We start from the raw sequence: 23,988 nt of genomic DNA on the forward strand, positions 1-23,988 counted from the left end.
ATTGAATTGATAAAAGATGTTTTTTTTTCTAATTTATATATATATATCTAAAGGCTGTGCAATCTGAGATATGCCGATGACATGCAAAGTGAAAGACATGAGTGCACAGTGACCTATTCCTGAATGTAAAGAAGACAAAGATCTTGGTGGTGGCAGACGAAGGTAACTTCACCGTAGACGGAGAGATGATTCAGGAAGTGGTTGATTTTGTGTGTAGGGGATCCACAATCAGCACCAGTGGATCAAATACACCAGAGATATGGAGAAGGCTCGCGATAGTGAGGCAAGCGGTACAAGATATGGAGAATGTCTGGAAGAGTCGTGGCGTGTCAATACTGCTGAAGATAAGGCTACTTCGGGCTATCACTTTCTCTATTGTGACGTACGGCTACGAGTAGTGGACAATGTTGAAGGCAGATGAGAAAAGAGCAAGCGCTTTTGAAATGTGGTGTTACTGCAGAATCCTTAGAGTGTCGTGGACGGATAGAAAGACGAACAATTGGGTACTAGAAAAGCTTGGTTGCGAGATGACACTTCGGTGCGCTGGGATGGACTCGAGTGAACGATCATAACTGGCAAGGTGAACGGCAGACGTAAAAGAGGCAGACCACCCACTTCTTGGCTGAAAGACATTGCAGCCACGGGATTGTCTTTATTCTCAGCTGTCCATGGGGTAGAAGACAGGAGAAGGTGGCAAGACATCGTGATGACCACAGCATATATATATAATAATAGTAGAGAATATAATTCCAAACTTACAGGGAAAAATTCACTTTATCAATTCTAAATCAAAATTCACAATATATAATATATGTATATAATTTAGAGAAAAACCTCTATTAAGCAATTCTAATATTAACGATGTAGAGAATACTAATTATATGAATTCAAAATGTAAATCTAGAAAGGAACCCCTGTATAATAGGGATATACATGTTTTAGAGGATAATATTTGGAAAGTGGTGAAAAATATTAAATTTCATAAATACCCAAATTGACATAATGAATATTTAAGAAATCTAGCGATTAGAATAAAAGAAATGTGAAATATGAAAGGAATTATAGTACAATCAGATAAAACTAGGAACCTGTATAAACTAGATGTTAAATTATATGATAACCTATTAGAGAAAGAAATAAATAAAAAATATAAAATTGTTCCAGAAAATACTCTTTAAGGCCTCTAAATTAATCATGATGAAATATAAGTTAGATAATAAAACCAAACCTTATATACCTATGCACCCTAGAATTACTTTAAAAGACCATTAGGATAATTTTTATTCTCACCCAAAAGTTAGACTTATTTATCCATGTAAATCAGATCTAGGTAAATTAAGTAAGATCATTTTAGATAAATATATTAATAGATTAAATGAAATTAATTACCTTAAACTTTGGACTTGTACTAATGATACTTTAAAATGGTTTAATAACACTAAAGATAAAAATAGATATAAATTCATTCAAATAGATATAGATAATTATTATTCTTCTATTAATGAGATCGTACTCAATAAGGCCCTAATTTATGCAAGGTAGGAATGACTTATGTTGAAGTTAATGTAGTTAAAACGGCTATGAAATTGTTGTTTAGATATAATAATAAATTGTGGGCTAGGAAGGATACTAGAGACTATTTCGATATACCTAGGTGGGCACCCAGTTCTGCACAGGCAACTGATTTAGTAGGTATTTAATTATTATCAGAACTTAAATTAGAAAAATTAAAGTTGGAGGGTGGTTTATATAGGCATAATCTTTTATTAATAACTAAGAATTGCACTAATAGAACACTAGAATTATATAAGAAGAAACTATATAGGTTTTTTAAAAGATATGGATTAAGTATTACTATATATAATGAGAACTAAAACGTTAATTACTTAAATGCTAATTTTAATTTAATAGCAGGTAAAACCCAACCATTCCATAAAATTAATGAAAACCTTAGATATATTAATGCTAATAGTAATCATTCACCCTCAATTAAGAAATCGTTGATAGATAATATAGGTAAAGTAATAGCATTGCTTTCTTCTAATTTTGAGATTTTCCAAAAACACGCACCTTATAATGAAGCCCTGCGGGAGGCGAGATACAATAATAATATTAAATTCTTTAATAATTCTAAATATAATTATAATATAAGAGATTATAATATAAATGATTCCTATATTTTTTATAATTATAAACCTAGCATTAAGAATTATAAGTTTTATTGAGGTAATTATGATTTTAATAATAGGTATTATGATAATATAAAAAATAAATATAATATAAATAATAAGAACAAAATTTGGTTAATTATTCCTTATGGAGCTCAAGTTAAAACAAACATTATTAAAGAGATTTTAACTATAATTGAAGTATTCATTAGAGATAATAAAAAATATATTTTTTATAGTAATAATTTTGGAGTTGGTTATTCTACTACTAATAATGTTGGTAACATTATTTCTTCTTTTAATAAATTTGAGCTGAATAAGTTTTACAAAAACCAATCAAATAATTATTCCAATAATAATAATAAAGACCAGAATATAATTAATTGTATATGTAGAGATAAGACTAAATGTAAATTTAATAATAAATGTAATTTGGATGATGTAGTATATAAATGTGTAGTGATTTTGATGATAATAATAGAAATGGTTATAATTTAAATGTGATTTACATGGGGTCGACTTCCAATAAAATAAAATTAAGGGTGGCTCAACACATGAATTATTTTAAGAATAGAAAATTAATTAATTCTACTGGCATTAGTAAATATATATGGGAACTAAAATCTAAACGTATTAAGTACACTTTAAATTGGGAGATAATTTGTAAAATCTTATTGAATAGGTAATAATTTTGTTTATTATGTACTAATGAATTTAAGGAGATATTATTTACTAATAATAAAAAATTAATTTCCTAGATGAGCGAAAAATTAAATGTAGACATAAGTTAAATTATATAATAAGTTTAGTTAATTGGTGTATATATATAAACCCTATTTTATGTTACTAATTGTTGTAGTTATAATTTGTAGTAGTGTCATCATCATCATCATCATTTAACATCTGCTTTCCATGCTAGCATGGGTTGGATGGTTCAACTGGGGTCTGGGGAGCCCGAAAGCTGCACCAGTCCAGTCAGATCTGGCAGTGTTTCTACAGCTGGATGCCCTTCCTAACGCCAACCACTCCGAGAGTGTAGTGGGTGATTTTATGTGCCACCGACACAGGTGCCAGACGAGGCTGGCAAAGCACGAGATTATATTGTGTATATTACATAATTAGAATAAGATTAAACTAATATGTTTATAAAATGAATATATTAATTAATGAAAATAGATTAAATGATAGAAATTTAGCTTAATTTAGTATATTAAGTATTTTATGTATTTTAGTTTTAAATTATTTAGACTTTAAAGTTTTCCAGTAAATGGTATATTACAGTTAGTTTTTTTTCTTATTCTCACAGCTAAAATACATTTTGCTATTTTAACAGTTTAAATACATATTTCTATCTATTTATTCTATAATTTTTATTTACGCCATGTTTTCACGTGATAAATTTCTTATAAACGCTAAGTTCTATGTATTACGTTTAAAATTTTAGTTAACAGAAATTCTTTGATACGATAAGTTATAATTTTGTTTTAAGTAATATTGTTACTTATTGTTAAAACACATATTTTTCTATACTTATTTGGTAATTATAATAAGTTAAGATATTTTCATTTATTTTATTATTATATTATTATTATTATTATTATTATTATTATTATTATTATTTTAGACCTGATGAGTGACTATATTTTTAAATAGAATTAATTTTAGTTCGATTTAATTTTAATTGATTTTATTTTATTATTATTATCTATTTGAAAATATAGCCACAAAATCTGCGTAGTCAATTTACTATTTATTGTTTATGTACTTTATTGATTTTTAGAATAATGTTTTTTATAGTATATTCAATTTTTTTCTATATGGTATGAATAACGTCTTTCACATTTGAATTGCTTAATAGAGGTTTTTCTCTAAATTATATACATATATATATATATCAGAATCTTCATCATTTAATGTCTGTTTTCCATGCTGGCATGGGTTGGACAGTTTGACAGGAGTTGACCAGCTGAAGGGTTATTCAGGTTCCATGTCTGCTGTGCCATGATTTCTACAGCTGGATGCCCTTGCTAACACCAACCATTTTGTAGAGTGTGCTGGGTGGTTTTTAATGTGCCAGGACACATGTGTAAATGATGTGTAAATGCACTGGCATGGTTGCATTTACACATCATGGGCACAAGTGTGTTCTAAGTGGCATTGGCACCTGAAAGGACAAGCTGGTATGTTTGGAAGATAGCGATTTTACTTAGCTTGATGTGTCTTCTCAATTAGAGGTCAGCATTTCTTTATGCAGCTGTCTTCATCCATACACATTTCATAACCAAACCAGCACAGTATCTTCTCTTGCACACAACATCTGATGCCTCTTATACCCAGTTTTCCTCAAATAATTTGCACCCTGTTGTGTGTGTGCACACTAACAATACCCATCCAGCAGAAGTTTCATTTCTTTCAAGCCTTCACAAGTCTTCTGTAGTGAAAGCTCATGTTTCACTGCTCTGTAGCATAGCTGTATGTACACAGGCATCATACAATTTACCTTTCACTCTGAGAGGCCTTTAGTTACCAACGTCTTCCTTGGTCTACCCCTTCCTAGGGTACCCTCCACAATTAGAGCTCAACATTTCTTTATACTGCTCTCCCTATTCATACATATTACACGACCACGTCAGTGCAATCTTTTCTCTTGCACACAACATCTGCTGCCTCTTATACCGAGTTTTCCTCTTAGATCATTTACAGCCTGTATTTTTTGTTTGTTTTTGTGGAGGGTTAAAATGGAAGACAAATCCTGAAAGAATCTGTTTTTCTCTTCTCCAGTTTTCGAAGAAGTTGACAGCTTCGCAAGCAAACGGCCATTGATGGTGATATGCGATTCGTCAAAGTAAGTATTTGTTTTTCATTACTAATTGAGAAATATATGTTACATATAAATTAAAAATGTACCGAAAATATAATGCCAAAGGGAAAAGCTAGAAGTAGTTGATTGCTTCTATTAGATAGCTTCAGGTAGATGGCCCTTCTCAATATATAGATAAAGCGTAGGTAGAAACTCCATAAGATCTACCTGGTGTAAGCTATGGACACCTAAGAAATACAGCAATATCAAAGAAAGGGTTAACTGGGAAGGTAGTTTTCGTATTTAGCAAATGCTCAGGTGCTATAGACACTGAAAATGTGCAGAAGACAGCTTTCTTTACATTCCAGGGAAAAAACTACAAGTAGTTGATAGCTTCTGTTCCCTAGGCGACCAAGTCAGTAGTGGGGGTGGATGCTCTGAAAGTGTAGCTGCTAGAATAAGAATAGCCTTTGCAAATTTCAGAGAGCTTCTGCCTTTGTTGGTAACGTAAGGCCTCTCACTCTCTTAGAATGAAAGGCAGATTGTATGATGCCTGTGTGTGAACAGCCATGGCATTGAAATATGGGCTGTGATTGCCAAAGACATGTGAAGGGTTGAAAGAAATGAAGCTAATATTCTTTGCTGGATGTGCAATGTCAGTGTGTATATACGACAGAGTATAAGAGTCTTGAGAGAAAAGTTGGGCACAAAAGGCATTAGTTGTGGTGTGCAAGTGGGAGGACTGTGCTGTTATGGTTGTGTGATGTATATGGATGAGAACAGCTGTGTAAAGATGTGCCAGTGTCTAGCTGTGGAGAGAACCTGTGGTAGAGTCAGGCACAAGAAGACCTGGGACGAGGTGGTGCAGCATGACCTTTGAACTTTGGGCTTCATGGAGGCAATGACTTGTGACTGCGACACTTAGCAATGTGCTGTGCTTGAGAACATTTGTCATGCCAAGTGAAATTGTAGTCATGGCCAATGCCAGTGTCATGTAACTGGCACCTATACCAGTGGCATGTGAAAAGCACTTATCAGGTCATCCCATAAGTTCTGTCCGATTTTACCTTTTTAAAACTGAATGAAATTTAATAGTATTTTAGAATGTCTAATGGAATTAAAAATTATTTTTATGAATTTGTGTACATTTAAACTAATTAAATATTATTTTATAGAATAATAGAATTAAAATTTCTTTGATGAAAATCCTTTCTAACATGAAAGTATCCAAAGAGCATTTAAGGCACATAATGCTTTATGATTACAAAAAAGGAAACTCTGCAGCCGAAGCGACTCGAAACATACACTCAGTTTATGGGAAAGAATGCTTGAATGAAAGAACTTGCAGAAGATGGTTTGCAAAATTCAGAAGTGGAGATTTCAACCTTGAAGATGAAGATCAAACAGGATGTCCAGTTGAGTTTGATGATAAGCTCTTGAGGCATTACTTGAAGAAAATCCTGCATTATCAGTTGAAGAATTGAATCATGCTCGAATGGTGCTTTTCATGCATTACAGCACGGGAGCTAATGCGAGGCCCTGGCAACGATCATACTTGGATGTTGTTTCTAATGTTCCACTGGCACTGTCATCAGCCATGTCAGCGATTTTGGTTTAACACAAGCAAAGTTCATTGTCCAAAAGTGGGCTAGTTATATTAAGCCTTTGTTATATTTAATTGAAATTTAATCAACATTAACCCTTTCGTTACCAAACCGCCCAAAGCCGCCTGTAAAAAATTTTGGTTAATGTGTCCAAACCGCCCAAAGCCGCCCGTATTTACCTATTCATATTTAAATGAGAATATCAGAGCAAATCTCTTTAGTACATTCGTGGAAACACGTGATTATACTTCGTAAACAGTTCATCTACAGTTTTGTACAAGGATCGACGTATAATTTTGATTCCCTGAATTTTGGGAGATTTTTTTCCACATTTTTTTCGGCATCGATTTTTCTTCAACTTTGAAAATGGATAGGAGTTTCATGTTATCAAGCATTGATTCCGAATTGGAAAATTTGTGAAGCAAATACTGGGTACTGTCGTGGATTTAGTTTTTATACAGGGAAACTAATGTTAGTCAGCATGGCTTAGGGTATGATGTGGTCTGGAAGTTATTGTTTGAAGCGATCAATGCGGAAACAAACTTACGCAGAATGTAAACAAACACAAAATGGGGGTTCAAATTTTGGAAAATTTGTGAAGCAAGTACTGGGTACTGCGTGGATTTAGTTTTTATACAGGGAAAATAATGTTAGTCAACATGGCCTAGAGAACAATGTGGTCTGGAATTTATCACTTCCATACCATAACCAGGGCCGTATATTATTTTTTGACCGATTTCTTTAGTTCGGTCAAACTTGCGGTGGATTCCAGTATTTCACTTTATTCCACCTTTATGGTACACCTGTTGTGCATTAAATTCAACTGATGATATAGTGATGTGCACAATTCTTCTTTATCAAAATTTTGTTGCATACCCATTTGAATATTACCTGATGATTCATTTTCTATGGTGATGTTTAAACAAAATTTTAATATTTTTACCTTTTGCTCAATTTAAAATTTTAATATTTTTACCTTTTGCTCAATTTACCTGGATTTACCTGTAATTAAAGTCACTTTGAGACAAAAGTTATGCAATAGAATTGATTAAGAACCCTTTTTTAATTATGTTCCAAATATCACATTAATATGTTGATAAGTAAAAAAGTTAGTTATTTAATGAAACAAGCCTAGATTCATGATTATTTTAGAATTTAATTGAAACTCATGAGGGGGTGTATTTTGATCAGAAATATAGTAACGAAAGGGTTAAGCCTTTGGAAGTGTTCATGGGAGAGATATCCGATAGAAGTCAGAGGAGAGGGACTTCTAGTAAAGGTGGTGGGATTGGGAAGGGTGGGCACACCACGAAACAGCAAAAACTCAAGCTGCCAGTGTGAGAGAATATTGAACCCATGCTACCATGGAAAATGGACGTTAAACGATGATGATGATGAATGAGATAGAATTGGGCATTTGAAATTCTTAACTAGAGCTATAACCAAGAGTTTTTGGTCAGCCAACTGTGACAAAATTAGATAAATGAATGAATAAGTGACAATAATAAATGTGCATGAAAGAGGGAGAAAGCCGGAGAGTTGGATCAAGCAAAGGGATCTGAAGTTTTTTTTTTAAACATACAGCATGGAAGACGAAACTGTGTTTACATATCAGGTCATCCCATTAGTTCTGTCCAAATTTTGAATAAAGAAAACAAGTGATCAAATATATTTAATTGAAATTTAATCATCAATGTACTTCCCCTGATTATCTATGACTTCCTTCCATCTATTTACAAGCTTTTTAATCCCATCAATGTAAAACTCTTTTGGTTTCAAAGCGAAAATCTCTGAAATGTCAGTTTTGACCTCCTGGCTTGTGATAGTTATGTCCCCCAAATGATTCTGTAAACTACAAAACTAATGGTAGTCTTAAGGAGCAAGGTCAGGAGGATAAGGTGGATGAGGAATTTTTTCCTAACCAAGCTATTCAATCTTCTGTGATGTGATCTTTGCAGTGTGGGGTCACCATTGTCCTGATGAAACATCACTCCTTTTCGATTCACTAAAGCAGGTCTTTTTTTCTTCAAAGCTTGGTTCAAACGCTCTATATGCTGACAGTAGATTTGAGCATTGATTGTTGCATTAGGTGGTAACAATTCAAAGTGAATTACTCCTTTACAATCCCACCGGATAGAGAGAACCTTTTTCCAATGAAGTTCTCTTCTCAGTTGTGGTTGAGTTTTTTCCCTTTTACCAAGCCACTGTTTATGACATTTAACATTTCGATAGAAGATCCATTTTGCGTCACCAGTCACAAGACTAACCAAAAAGGGTGAAATAAGTTCGCGAGAATGGAGAGAAGAGCAGATGGCAACTCGGGATTTGTGGTTGCTTTTGGACAATTCATGAGGCACCCATTTTCCAAGTTTAGGAACCTTTCCAAGTTGTTGAAGATGGTGGCACATAAAAGTACCATTCAAGCATGACCATTACCAGCGTTGCCTTACTGGCACATGTGGCGGTGGCATGTGAAAAACAACATTTGAGCGAGGTTGTTACCAGTTTCGCCGGACTGGCTCCTGTGCAGGGAGCATATGAAAAGCATCATTCAACCGTGATTGTTACTTGCATTGCCTCACTGGCACTAGTGCCAGTGAAACGTGAAAAACAACATTCAAGCAATGTCATTGCCAGTGCCGCTGGACTGGCTCCTGTGCAGGTGGCACATGAAAAACACCATTTGAGCGTGGCCATCACCAGTACTGCCTAACTAGCCCCTGTACTGGTGGCATGTAAAAGCATCCACTACACTCTCAGTGTGGTTGGCATTAGGAAGGGCATCCAGCTGTAGAAACTCTGCCAGATCAGATTGAGCCTGGTGCAACCATCTGATTGTCAAGGAAGTTCTTGTACTTTTTAAAAATTTATGTTTTAAATGATGTATTTTCAAATTAATTTTGTTAAATTACTTTGACTTTATATATCATTTTAAAGCCCGTTTTTCGCTCTATCTAATCATGTTACTCTTTTTCTTATTAGGCCAATTTTTCCGGAACATTGAATACAACATGGACAAAAAGCAAATTTGCACGATTTTCTTATTCCAGTTCAAGCTAGGCCGAAAAACTGCTGAAACAGCTTGTGATTTCAACAATGCGTTTGGCCCAGGAACCACTAATGAACGTAGAGCACAATGGTGGTTTAAGAAATTTCGTAGCGGTGACAGGAGTCTTGAAGATGATAAGCATAGTGGTTGGCCATTGGATGTTGACAACAATCAACTAAGAGCCTTAGTGGAAGCCAATCCATGCACAACTGTTCCAGAGCTTGCTTCTGAATTAGGTGTAACGTATATGACAATTTCCAACCACTTGAAAGAGATTGAAGAAACAAAAATACTTGAGAAATGGGTGCCGAACAAATTGAACGGCAACAAAAAAAAAACGCTGTTTTGAAGTGTCGTCTTCCCTTCTTTTATGCAACAAGAATGACCCATTTCTCGACTGGATTGTAACTTGCGATGAAAAGTGGATTCTTTATGACAACTGGCGACGCTCAGCTCAGTGGTTGGACAGCGACTAAGCTCCACGACACTTCTTGAAGCCAAAGTTGCACCAAAAGAATGTCATGGTGACTGTTTGGTGGTCTGTGGCTGGTATAATCCATCATAGTTTTTTGGATCCAGGTGAAACCATTACGGTGGAAAAGTACTGTCAGCAAATGGATGAAATGCATAAGAAACTCCAAAAACAACAGCCAGCATTGGTCAATAGGAAAGGACCAATTCTTCTCCATGACAATGCTCGGCTGCATGTCGCACAACTGACTCTGCAGAAGTTGAACGAATTGGACTACTAAACTCTGCCTCATCCACCATACTCACCAGACCTCTCGCCTACTGACTACCACTTTTTCAAGCTTCTCGACAACTTCCTGCATGAGAAATGCTTCATAAACCAAGACGATGCCAAACTCATCTTCAACGACTTCATCACCACCCGAAAGCAGGATTTTTACGCTACTAGCATAAATAAACTTGTTTTGCGTTGGCTAAAGTGTTTTGATTCTGATAGTGTTTATTTTGATTAATATAGTTCTGTTTGAGCTGAGATATTTTCACCTCAATTTAAAGGTTAAAAACCACCAAGAACTTTCTTGACAACCTAATAATACAATGCTCTTATAAAATGATAATTATTTCTTCTTTCCTTCTCACACCTACAGTTCATGTCAATCCTATTGCTCTGCAAGGTTAGTGTCATTGAAAACCGGTGAAGAATGTCACAGTTTGTCTTTTAAAACGCTGCCAATACAAAATGTCGAATGCAATGCTCGGTGAGTATCATGTTTTTTTTTGTTTGTTTCAGTCATTTAACTGTGGCCATTTTGGAGCATCACCTTGGAATTATTTTAGTGTACTGGCTAAACAAAATAGTTTAATATTCGGGCATATAAACCCCTAATTTTCTCCATTGGGGGCTTATATGCCTAGATATTCAAGTATTTTGTTTACCCAGTTACATGGTGATTACTATGCTGGGCAAAATTCCCAGTGGAATTTTGTCCACTTTGATGCTCTGAATTCAAATTTCACGCAGGTCAACTTTGCCCTTCATCCTTTCAGGATCGATAAAATAAGTACGAGTTGAGCACAAGGGATGATGTAATTTTCTTAACCCCTCCCTTGAATTTACTAGCCTTGTGTCAAAACTAGAAGCCAATATTAACATTAATTAAGGTAGCGAGCTGGCAGAATCATTAGAATACAGGGTAAAATGCTTAGCAGCATTTTGTTTGTCTTATATTTGTCTAGTAGCTTTTGCTGCTGCTGCTGCTTATTATTATTATTATTATTATTTGTTAGGTAGTATGACTTCTTGCTTGTATTTGTCAGCTTCATTAAATACTGAAAATAGTTTTTTGTTTTGCTCATGTTTTGTGGCTATATGTGTTCTTCTATATGTTGCTTCTGAAGTAGGTATTTTTGCAGTCCTATGGTGGTTATTTTATAATAGTTTTCCAGCTGTATAAGGCCTCTACCACCTTCTATACGTTGTATATATAGCCTTTTTTATGTTAGATTTTAGGTGGTGCATCCTAGATCCTGTCAATATTTTTCTTGTTTTCCTGTCTATTTTGGTTAGTTCATTTAGTGTCCAGTTAAGGATATTGTAGCTGTAACTTTTAACTGGGATGGCTAGAGTGTTGATACCTATTATCTTGTTTTTAACATTGATCTCTGTTTTCAGTATTGATCTAACTTGTCTATAGTATTCTTTCTTTATTTTCTCTTTCATTTGTGTTTTGTATCATATCTAGTTCATTGATTCCTAAATATTTGTATATCTGGCTTTGGTCTAATTCTCTTATTTCATTGGCTTTATCTAGTGTGATGTTGCTACTCTTAACTTGTTTTCCTCTTTTCAAGGTTGTTTTGGCACATTTTTCTAAGCCAAATTTCATATTTATTTCTTTGGTAAATCCATGTACTGTCTTCAGTAGTGTTTCCAGCTGTTTATCATTTGTAGCATATAGTTTCAGGTCATCCATATATGAGAGGTGGCTGATTGTTTTGCCGTAACATTTGTATCCGCATCCAGTTCTGTTTAGCATGTCAGATAAAGGTGTCTGTGCCAAGTAGAAAAGGAGTGGAGAGAGCGTGTCAACCTGGAATATTCCTCTTCTAATAGGGGTGGCTTTGGCTTACACTAGTTCCTCTTTTGTTTGGAGCTGTAGCACTGTCTGCCAATTATTCATAGAGTTTCTTATGTATTTTATAATTATTGATGCTACCATGTTCATGGCTAATGTTTCAAGGATCCACATGTGGTGAATGCTATCAAAAGCCTTTCAGTAGTCAAAATAGGCTATACTTAGGCCTTTCTTCTTTCTGTAGCTGTCTTCAGTTTTGGCTTTATTGATCATTAGCTGATCTTTAGAGCCATATGAGCCCTTGCAGCATCCCTTCTGCTCTTCTGAAAACAGGTTGTTTTCTTCCAGATACTTGCTCAATCTCTGTGATATTATTGTAGTAAAGGCTTTGTAAATTGTAGGGAGACAGGTCATTGGTCTGTAGTTTTGTGGGTTTGCCGTTTCAGTGAATTTGGGAATTAGGATAGTTTTCCCTTTTGTGAGCCATTCAGGCATTGTCTCTGGCTCTGCTAGTATGTTTATTATTATTATTATTATTATTATTATTATTATCATCATCATCATTATTGAGTGAGAGAGCAGTGAATGCCATCAAAGAGACACTGGGGTACAAGTATATGAAACCCAGTGTACCCATGCTCTCTACCTGTCTGATAAGGGTACACTAGGCACATGCATTGCAACCATATCTGCGCAACATGGTGATCTCATATCAAGATTAATCTTGTGAGTGGGGCCCAGATACAATTCTCTTCAGGTCGAGTAGCCCATCCTGCTCAAAAGGTCCCTGAATAGGGGTTGTTTAAGGATGTTGAACGAAACACCCATGTTTCTAGAGGTGAATTATCCAAACTCCAACGAATTCCTCTCAACTCATAGCTATGATGCTCCCCACTACTTCGGATTGTGATCAGAGATGCACATATCGTCATCCAGTAAGGGACATGCTTAGCTGGTTAATATCAAACAACTGACAAGCAACTCAGTGGTATTGAGCTGAATATTTGCCCATCATTTATACCAAGACAAAACAATGATAACACTTCCAAACAGTTAAGATTATTCCAGAGTATTCAAGCGGTTCCAAGCAGTGCTGTTTTTTGTAAGTGCTCCACTCTTATTGCAGCCCCTATTTGTTCCATGTACTTCTCGAGATTTTTGCTCACTGTTCCCAGGGTCCGACAATTATTGGTACTTCTACCTTTTTCATCGACCACAACTGTTTAACTTCCCAAGCTAACCTGTCATATCTCTTGACTTTTCTTTCCTCTTTATCGCATACCTTGTTGTCAGCTGGGCATGCTATATCTAGGATCTTTGCATTTCCATTTTGGATGATGTCTTCAGGTTTGTGGTCGTACCAATTTTTTGCTGGCAGAATTGTTAGCATGACAGGAAAAATGTGTAGCGCCCCGTGAAATCGCTGGCCTTGTGCTGAAATTTGAAATTACTTCTTGTTGATTGTGTTATATTGTTTTTATAACTTTTTATTAATTCCTCCAACATTTCCACAGGGTTGTTATAACAGTTTTTGCGGAGAAAATGGCTGTCTTTGAAGCTTGCCAATTCCGTCAACTATTTTGGATCACAAGTAAGTAAATGTATTAGATTTAAAAGAAAGTTCCCACAAATTTTATTGGTTTCATCATCATCATCATCATTGTTTAATGTCCGTTTTCCATGCAAGTATGGGTTGGCTGGTTCATCTGGGGTCTGGGAAGTCAGGAGGCTGCACCAGGCTCCAGTCTGATCTGGCAGTGTTTCTACAGCTGGATGCCCTTCATAACGCCAACCACTCTGTGAGTGTAGTGGGTGCTTTTTACATGCTACAGGAAGCTGGCAATGGCCATGATCAGTGGGTGCTTTTTACGTGCCACCAGCATGAAAGCCAGTCAAGGTGGTGCTGGCATCGGCCATGTTCGGATGGTGTTTTTTATGTGCCACCGGTACAGGAGCCAGAGGAGGCTGGCAACAGCTACAATCAGTTGGTGCATTTTATATGCTACCAGCGCAGAAGCCGGTCAAGGCGGCACTGGCATCGGCCACATTCAGATGGTGCTTTTTACATGCTACTGGCACAGGAGCCAGAGGAAGCTGGCACCAGCTACGATCGGTTGGTGCTTTTTACATGTCACTGGCATGGAAGCCAGTCAAGGCGGAGCTGGCATCGGCCAAGTTTGGATGGTGCTTTTTACGTAACACCGGCATAGGTATCACAACTACAATTTCCATTTGATTTTCATTTTGATGCTGATGTACTTAGCTCAATAGATCTCCTCAAGCACAGCATGTCACCCTACGATCTAAGGTACATTTGAATGGGCTGGGGCTGGTTATGTGAAACTGCTGTAGGATACAGCCATAAACTCACTTTATTTGCCAGGTCTTCGCAGTCACAGCATATCTCCAGAAGTCACAGTCTTTCTTCATTGCCTCTGTGTAGTCCTTGTTCGAAGGTCATGCTTCACCACCTCATCTCATGTCTTCCTGGATCTACCTCTACCCCGGATTCCTTCAACTGTTTGGGAGTGGCACTTCTTCACACAGCTCTCCTCATCCATCTGTAGTATATGACCATACCAACGCAGACGTCTCTCTTGCACGCCACATCCAATGCTTCTTATGTGCAACATTTCTCTTAGGGTGCTTACACTCTGTCGTGTGTGCACACTGACATTACACATCTAGAAAATCATGCTAGCTTCATTTCTTTCGATCCTACACATGTCTTCAGCAGTCAGCTCAAGTTTCACTGCCGTGAAGCATGGCAGTTTGCATACATGCATCGTACAATCTACCTTTCACTCTGAGCGAGAGGCTCTTTATCACCAGTATGGGTAGAAGCTTTCTGAACTTTGCCCAGGCTATTCTTATTCTAGTGGTAACACTCTCTGAGCATCCACCCCCACTACAGACTTGGTCACCTAGGTAGTGGAAGCTATCAACTACTTCTAGTTTCTTCCCCTGGCATGTGATGGAGTCTGTTTTCTGAGCATCTGTGGTGTTTATTGCCCCTGTGCATCAGCTGCACATGAAAGCTATCTTCCCAGTTAATTTTCCTTTGATGTTGCTGCACCTCTTATGTGTCTATAACTTACACTGGGTACATCTTGTAGAATTTCTACTCACACCTTTTCTACAGATCAAGCAGGAGTGTGTGATGTGTTCGCCTTCCTACTTACTAGAACTTTGGTCTTTGCAACATTGACTCTAAGGCCCTTTGATTCTAAACCTGAAATTACTTCTCTAGTTTTGGTAGTGATTCTGCTATGAGGGCCAGGTCATCAGCATAGAGGAGTTCCCAGGGGCAACCTGTCTTGAATTCCTCTGTTATTGCCTGGTTGGCTAAGATGAATAAGAGGGTACTGAGGGTGATACTTGGTGGATCCCTACTTCTACCTGGAATTCTTCATTATACTCATTTCCAATCCTAACCCTACTGATGGCAGGGTCTGTACAGCCCTAATTAACCATTCGTCAATCCCTAGTTTCTGCATCGCCCACCAGATAAGGGTTCAGAAGACCTTGTCAAAGGCTTTCTCCAAGTCCACAAAAGCCAAATATAGGGGTTTATCTTTGGCTAGGTATTTCTCCTGCAGTTGACGTACCAGGAATGGAGCTTCTACCAGGCACAAAACCGAACTGCATCTCGTCTAAGTGGACTCTCTCCCTAATTAATTGGGCTATGACCCTCTCAGTGACCTTCATCACCTGATTCAACAGTTTGATACCCCTGTAGTTATTTCTATTGATCCTATATGAATAAATAAAACTTCCAAAGATTAATCTCAATATTTAAGGACTAATTATGGTTTTCCTTCTTTTTTACAGACTGTTATCCTTGCCCAGGACCGAACATCAACCCAATTGCATTAGGGGCACGCTGGTTAGCATATGCAGATAAAAGAGTTAAGTATAATTAAATTACGATATCATTGTTTTGTTCTTTCAGATTTTTTTCATGTCTAATTGTTTGGCAAGAAGTTTTTTTTTTAATCTCATGGTTCCAGATTCAGCCCCATTGCATAGCACCTTGAGTAAGGGTCTTCTACTATAGGCCCTTGCACCAACTCCAAAGCCATGTGAGTGGATTTGGTAGGTGGAAACTGAAAGAAGCCTGTTGGATGAGCAAGGTCATCAGCATAGAGAAGCTCCCAGAGACATCCTGTCTTGAATTCCTCTGTTATTACCTGGAGGACTATGATGAATAAGGGGAGGCTGAGGACTGATCCTTGGTGGACACCTACCCGGAATTCTTCACTGATCCAATAACTTGATACTTCTGTAATTATTCGTATCTAATGCATCACTTTTACCTTTGTAGCAGTTGATTATAGTGCTTCTACACCAGTGATTCATGTATCACTTGGTTGACTATACAGGTAACTAGACTATAGATGACACTGCCAGATATTTTAAGCGTCTCTGTGGTGATTTCTGATGGGCCAAGGTCTTTCCCTGCCTTCGTACTCTTAATTGCTTTATCTACCAAGGTACTGTCAATTCGGATATCTGGTCCCTCTGTTGGGTCGACATTCTGTAGACTCTCTTTCTCCCATTCATTCTCTTCATTTAGCAACCTTTCATAGTGGTGTCTCCAAGTTTCTCTCCTTGCAGCCTCATTAAATGCAAGGAAGCCATCATCCATGTGGACACATTTCTCTCCTATGACATCACTATTCTCTCTCCCACACTGTCTTGCAACAAGAAACACCTCAGGTCTTTGGTCCACATGACACACAATATGGGCAAATTTTTTCTGATCTGCTTCCCCTCTGGCTAAATAAACCTGTCTCCTAGCTTCCTTTCTGGCAGTCTGATACAATTCCCTGCTACCACCCTTCTTCCAGTCCTTCCATGCCTCCTTTTTTACCCTGATGGCCTTGTCAACTACATTGTTCCACCACTACCTTGGGTTGAGAGGGGACTTTGCACCATCCACAGATCTGGTCAGTAGCCCTCAGCAGGTTGTCCCATAGAAACCTCCAGTTGTCTTCCACATCATGTGATGCTATATCCCTCTCTATTTTGTCAAAATCTTAAGTAATATGTCTCTAAATCTCTCCTTAAGCTTCCAGACCCTTCTTCTCCATGCTGGCCATCTTCTGGGCATCCATTTAGCCCTGATCCTGAAGTCACTAACTACTAATCTGTGTTGTGGGGTGCATTCTTCACCAGGGAAGGCTTTGGCATTTATAAGTAGCCATCTTTCCCCTTTCCTGGTGAGGATGTAGTCAATTTGACTAGTGTGGCCACCAGATTCGTAGGTGAATAAGGTGACTGGCAGGTTTCCTGAAGTTAGTATTACAAACCATAAAATCATTTGTATCACAGAACTCCAGCAGCCTGGTTCCATCCTCATTGCTGGAACCAAAACCATAGCCTCCACGTATGCCATGGAAGTGCCCTGCATGTTGTCCAACATGCCCATTGAAGTTACCAGCCACAAAGAGAAGGTCTTTGTCATTTGTCGACGAGGTAGTCTGCAAGTGGGTGTCATAAAATTGGTCTTTCTGTTCCTCAGGTAGCCCCAGCTGAGGGTCATAAGCCAACATAATGGTTGCTAATCCATGTTGCAGCACTAATCTAATCTTAAATATTCTATCACAGACTCTGACTACCTTGATTACCTTATCAACCCATTTCTCCTCAAAAAGTATTACCCACACCTCTGATCCTGTCAGTGTTCCCTGCCCAGAAAATCTTATACCTATGTTCTTTGCCTGTGAGGAACATATCAGAACTTACACTCAACCTTACTTCTTGGATGTAGCACAAATCTACACGTCTCAGTTCAAGCATCTCAACAATCTCACCAGACCTACCTTTCAGTGTGCCAACCCTGAAGGTGTGGGAGATGTGGGCCTGACCCTGAGATGGGAGACAGCAGTCATGTACCTGAAAAGAAAGCTTGCATTTGGCAGAACTCACGTACATACAATAGCCTTCAACCTGCATACACTAAACCATCATTTTATGCATTACATAATCACTACATTACATAGGAGATAAACCCTAAGTAGCGATGGGGGAACATTAAGCCTTTGGAAGTGTTCATGGGAGAGATATCTGATAGAGGTCAGAGGATAGAGACTTCAGGTACAGGTGGTGGGGTTGGGAAGGGCAGACACACCACGAAACGGCAAAAACTCCGGCTGCTGGTGTGAGATAATATTGATGCTAATAGTGAGATAGAAATTTGAAATTCTTAACTAGAGATATAACAAAGAGTTTTCGGTCAGCCAAACAGTGACATAATTAGATGAATGAATGAATAAATGGGGATAATAAATGTGCGTGAAAGAGAGGGAGAAAAAGGGAGAGTTGGATCAAGTGAAGAAGACTTGACAAGCCAAGTGAGACCATAGCCCATGCCAGTGGGTGTAACCAGCCCATTTATGAATACCCCTCATTCATTGGACAATAAACCTTGCTTGCGAAGACATTTTGAGGTAAATGAAATCAAAATAAAAATTGCTGATGTGGAAGCCGACAGTACTGCCTGATTGGCACTCGTGCCAGTGGAACTTTGAAAACACATCTGAACATGGGGGTGTAACCGGCCCACTTATGAGTATCCCTCATTCATTGGGCAGTGAACTTTGCTTGCAAAGACCTATTGAGGTAAGTGTAAACAGATCAAAATCGCTGATGTGGCTGATGACAGTACCACCTGATTGGCACTCGTGCCAGTGGAACTTTAAAAGCACATCCGAGTGTGAACATTGCCAGGGCCACGGATTGGCTTCTGTGCTGGTGACACATGAAAAGCACCATTCAAGCGTGATCGTTGCCATCATCACTTTACTGGCACATGTGCTTGTGGGACGTGAAAAACAACATTTGAGCATAGTCGTTGCCAGTGCCGCCGGACTGGCTCTTGTGCATGTAGCATATACAACACCTTTTGAGCATGGTTGTTGCCAGGACCGCCTGATTGGCCCTTGTGCCGGTGACACATAAAAGCACCCACTACACATTCAGAGTGGTTAGCATTATGAAGGGCATCCAGCTGTAGAAACTTTGTCACATCAGATTGAGCCTGGTGCAGCTTCTGGCTCACCAGTCCTCAGTCAAACTGTCCAACCCATGCCAGCATGGAAAGCAGATGTTAAATGATGATGATGATGATACAGCATGGAAAACAAGACTGTGTTTACATAGTTATATAAAGAAAAAGAATAATAATGAAATGAACTGATATGGTAATTATAATCTGTACTGAAAATAGAGAGGTTTAGATGTACTAGGTTGAAAAACAAGATTGCTTATCTGAACATCTGGTTTTCTACTCGTTTTGGCAATGTGTACAAGAAATTCATTAGCTTGCTACTTGCTGAAAGGAGAGAGTGTGATGCTTTCAGCATAGCTCTTTGTCATGTGTATATTTGTGTGTATATTTTTGTCTGTGTTTGTCTCCCACCATTACTGCATGACAACTGATGTTGGTGTGTTTATGTCCCTGTAACTTAGCAGTTTGGTAAAAGAGCCCAATATAATAAGTACTAGGCTTAAGAAATATATGTGTGCATATATATATATATATATATATATATATATATATATATATATATATTTATATACACAGTGATAATTTACAAAGAAACAAAAGACAAAGGCAGGTGTGTAAACAACAAACAGATGTATTATTTTAGTGCTCGGGAAGTGAGAAAGTCTTTTATGTTTCGAACTTATGCTCTTAGACAGAAAGGAACATAGAAATAAACAGGGAGAGAAAATAGAAAAAGGTATAGTGGCTAGCGATCTATCAGCAAATGCCGGACAGAGGGGGTCACACAGGAGAGCTAGGAAGAAGGGAAGATAATAAAGTAGAGGTGATCCCAAAACAAAGGTGCATGTGTGTGTGTATATGTGAGAGCATGTATGTGCATGCGTGTGGAAGGGGGCTGGTGACATTGACCTGTGTATGTGTGGGTGATGGTGTAGGTGCTGGGAAATGATCAGTGCTAGTGTGTGCGCTGGTGTGAGTGCTGGGAAGTGGTCAGTGCTGGTATGTGCAGGGTGGTGTGATGTAGTGCTGTTGGTGTGTGGGCGAAGCAAGGGTAGGGTGGGACAGGATTTATAGGGATGGTGGGGTTGGAATGTGTAGGGGTGAGGTAATGAGGGAGAGGGTGGAAGGGAGACCGTGTGTAGGTGTGAAGAGAGGAAGTAGGTGCCAGAGCAAGAGAGGAGAGGTGGGTGGGAGGAAGTAAGTGTAAGAGGAAGAAAGGAAAGAGGAGGAGGGTTAGATGAAGAGGGGAGAAGAGTTGAACCCATGTGGTGCAAAGGAGCAAAGAAAGAAGATTAATCCCTGCTCACAGCAAAGACGGGATCCAGATAGTTCCTGTGCAAGGACAATCTGAACACAGACAGGTGTTTTAAAGAGTGACAGGTAGAGTGGAAACGGCATGAGACCAAGGTGTTGCTGAGTTGGATGTCTCAGAGGTGTTCCGCGAACCGGTCAGCCAAGCGGCGTCTCGTTTGACTGATGTATAGAGATGGGCAGAGAGAGCAGGAGATGCAGTAGATGTCGTTGCTAGAAGTGCAGGTGAAGAAGTCAGTGTATATATATATATAGTTGAAATTTATAGAAAAACAAAAGATGGAGACAGGTGTATGAACAACAAGCAGGTGTATTAGTTTGACGCTTGGGAAGGTGAGAAAGTCTTTTACGTTTTGAGCCTATGCTCTTCAACAGAAAGGAACATGAGGAAATAAGCATATGTACATATGTGTGTGTGTGTATATATATATATATATATATATATATATATATATATATATATATATATATGTGTGTGTGGTGGTCTTCTCCCAGTTTCTGTTTCCTCTACCAGATCCACTCTCAAGGCTTTGATGGGCGCAGGGCTATTGTTGAAGAGGCTTGCCAATAGGTGTCATTCAGCGGGATTGATCCCAAAATTATCAAGTGAAAGCCATTGTCTTACCACACAGCTAAGCTGGCACTTGTTAACGCTTTTGTAATGTTAAATGATTATGAAAATTCTAAAGTTCAATATTTCTTTTCATGCAGTTGGTGTCGGTGCATCAATCTTGTGGTGGTATGTCTGGAGATGGATCACAGTCTTACGCAGCTACAGTTATCAATGCTGCAAAGGTATGTATTGTTTTAAATATCATTAGCAGTTGAGCCTGGTTTCACCTGGTCGGTTTGGATGATGTGACTGTAAAACCTGCTCTGTGTAAGCATTCGACTTATTTGAGCACACATATGTTAAAAAACAATTTTAGAATGACTTTTTCTGTCAAAACGCTAAAAATAGCTGACCAACAAAAAAAAGAGAACAAAAAAAGAATCGAAGATTCAACCAAATCAAAAAGTAAACACAAATACTAAGCGAACAAAGATGAACCATCCCACTTCCATTGCGTGCATACACACACACACATTCACATACCCCCTTTTACATACACACATATATTCACACAGAGTTGAAACGCTGTTTGATTTATTTTTTCGGCATACAATTTTCATCATCCCACTACCAAGTATGACATCACCCCTTCCTTTCTCCTACATAAACACAAGAGTATTATTATAGTAGACTATCTCGGTCACCATGGGAGCTTTGGAAAAATACAAAGCCCAGCAACACCACTGGATCATTCTACACATCTGTGTAATTTTTCACGCAATTCCATCCAGCCATTTGACCATGAATCCCAAGACAAGAAAGAATCACCCATGTCAAGTTTATATGTATAGACCAGTAGGGTCTGTCGAAATTCCACGGAATGGAAAAAATTCAGAGCACCTAATTAAGAAAGAAAAGATGATTTCCATTTTTATAGCACTGACAGTTGTTTTCTTTAAATTAATGAGGCAATGACCAGTGACAGAGACCTTTGGAGATATGCTGTGCTTGAGAAGACCTGACAAGTCAAGTGAGACCATAGCCCATGGCTATGCTAGCGGGTGTAACCAGCCCACTTATGAATAACCCTCATTCATTGGACAATAAACCTTGCTTGTGAAGACTTATTGAGGCACATGAAATCAAAACCAAAACGCTGACGTGGCCAATGACAGTACCGCCTGATTGGCACTCATTCAAGTGGAATCCAAACGTGGAGTGTAACCAGTCCACTTATGAGTATCCCTCATTCAATGGACAATGAACTTTGCTTGCGAAGACCTATTGAGGCAAGTGTTAACAAACCAAAATCGCTGACATGGCTGATGACAGCACCACCTGATTGGCACATGTGCCATTGGAACGTTAAAAGCACATCCAAACGTGGGGTGTAACTGGCCCACTTGTGTGTACCCCTTATTCATTAGACAATAAATTTTGCTTGCAAAGACCTACTGTGGCAAGTGAAATCAAAATCAAAATTGCAGACGTAGCCAATGACAGTATTGCCTGATTGGCACTTGTGCCAGTGGAATGTTAAAAGTACATCCAAGCATGATCATTGCCAGGGCCACAGACTGGCTCACATGCCAGTGATACTTGAAAAGCACCATTTGAGCGTGATCATTACCAGCGTTGCTTTACCAGCACATGTGCCAGTGTCAAATGAAAAACAACATTCGAGCGTGGTCAATGCCAGTGCTGCCAGATTGGCTCCTGGTCCAGTGGCATGTAAAATGTACCATTCAAGTGTGGTTGATGCCAGTACCGCCTGACTGGCCCTCATGCCTGTGGCACATAAAAGCACCCACTACACTCTCGGAGTGGTTGGCGTAAGGAAGAACATCCAGCTGTAGAATCTTTGCCAGATCAGATGCATGGTGCAGCCCCTGGTTCACCAGTCCTTAGTCAAACCATCCAACCCATGCCAGCATTGAAAGCAGACGTAAAACGATGATGATGATGATTTTCTTGCTTTTCTCTCTGGCTAGGTACCCAAGTATCTCCTTTACACCAGCACACCTGTTTCTGCCCTCATTCTTCATCACTCTGTCTCTCTCTCATTCCCTTGCTTTTCCCTCTGGCTGGGTAACCAAATATCTCCTTTATATCAACATCAAATAATATCAAAATCAAATCAAATGGAAATTGTAGTTGTGAGCCCTGTGCCGGTAGCATGTAAAAAGCACCATCCAAATGTGGCTGATGCCAGCACTGCTTAGACTGGCTTCCATGCTGGTGGCATGTAAAAAGCACCATCTGAATATAGCCAATGCTGAGTGAAGTACATCAACATCAGCAATATCAAAATAAAATCAACTGGAAATTGTACTTGTGAGCCCCATGCTAGTAGCATGTAAAAAGCACCATCCAAATGTGGCCAATGCTAGCGCTGCTTAAACTGGCTTCTGTGCTGGTGGCATGTAAAAAACACCATCCGAATGTAGCTGATACTGAGTGAAGTACATCAACCTCAGCAATATCAAAATAAAATCAACTGGAAATTGTAGTTGTAAGCCCCGTGCCGGTAGCACATAAAAAGCACCATCCAAATGTGGCTGATGCCAGTGCCACTTTGACTGGCTTCCATGCCAGTGGCACATAAAAAGCACCATCTGATTATGGTCGATCCCAGCTCCTCTGGCCTCCATGCCAGTGGCACGTAAAAAAAGCTCCCACTACACTCTTGGAGTGGTTAGCGTTAGGAAGGGCATCCAGCTATAGAAACACTGCCAGATCAGATTGGGGCCTGGTGCAGCCTTCTGGCTTCCCAGACCCCATTCAAACCATCCAACCCATGCCAGCATGGAAAACGGACGTTAAACGATGATGATGATGATCCTGTACCTCGCTCTCTCTTCCCTCTCTTTTCCTCTCCCCTCTGTTTGTTTTCTCTCTCTGACCTCTCTTTCTCTCCTTGGTTAGGCAACCACGTATTTCTTTTT

At 38.6% G+C, this 23,988-nt stretch overlaps 1 protein-coding gene across 1 annotated transcript in view; it reads left to right on the forward strand.

Moving 5' to 3' along the window:
* The first annotated feature begins 259 nt into the window (after positions 1-259).
* LOC115209481 (breast carcinoma-amplified sequence 3) overlaps positions 260-23,988 on the forward strand; it is a 72,808-nt gene continuing 49,079 nt past the window's right edge. Inside the window, exons 1-6 of the mRNA XM_036501653.1 lie at positions 260-382; positions 4,928-5,013; positions 10,740-10,850; positions 13,682-13,758; positions 15,999-16,075; positions 21,202-21,285. Coding sequence (XP_036357546.1) covers positions 260-382; positions 4,928-5,013; positions 10,740-10,850; positions 13,682-13,758; positions 15,999-16,075; positions 21,202-21,285 — 558 coding nt within the window. The remainder of the gene's footprint in view (positions 383-4,927; positions 5,014-10,739; positions 10,851-13,681; positions 13,759-15,998; positions 16,076-21,201; positions 21,286-23,988) is intronic.

Source organism: Octopus sinensis, linkage group LG3 (assembly GCF_006345805.1).
Source record: "Octopus sinensis linkage group LG3, ASM634580v1, whole genome shotgun sequence".
In the NCBI taxonomy this organism is placed as follows: domain Eukaryota; kingdom Metazoa; phylum Mollusca; class Cephalopoda; order Octopoda; family Octopodidae; genus Octopus; species Octopus sinensis.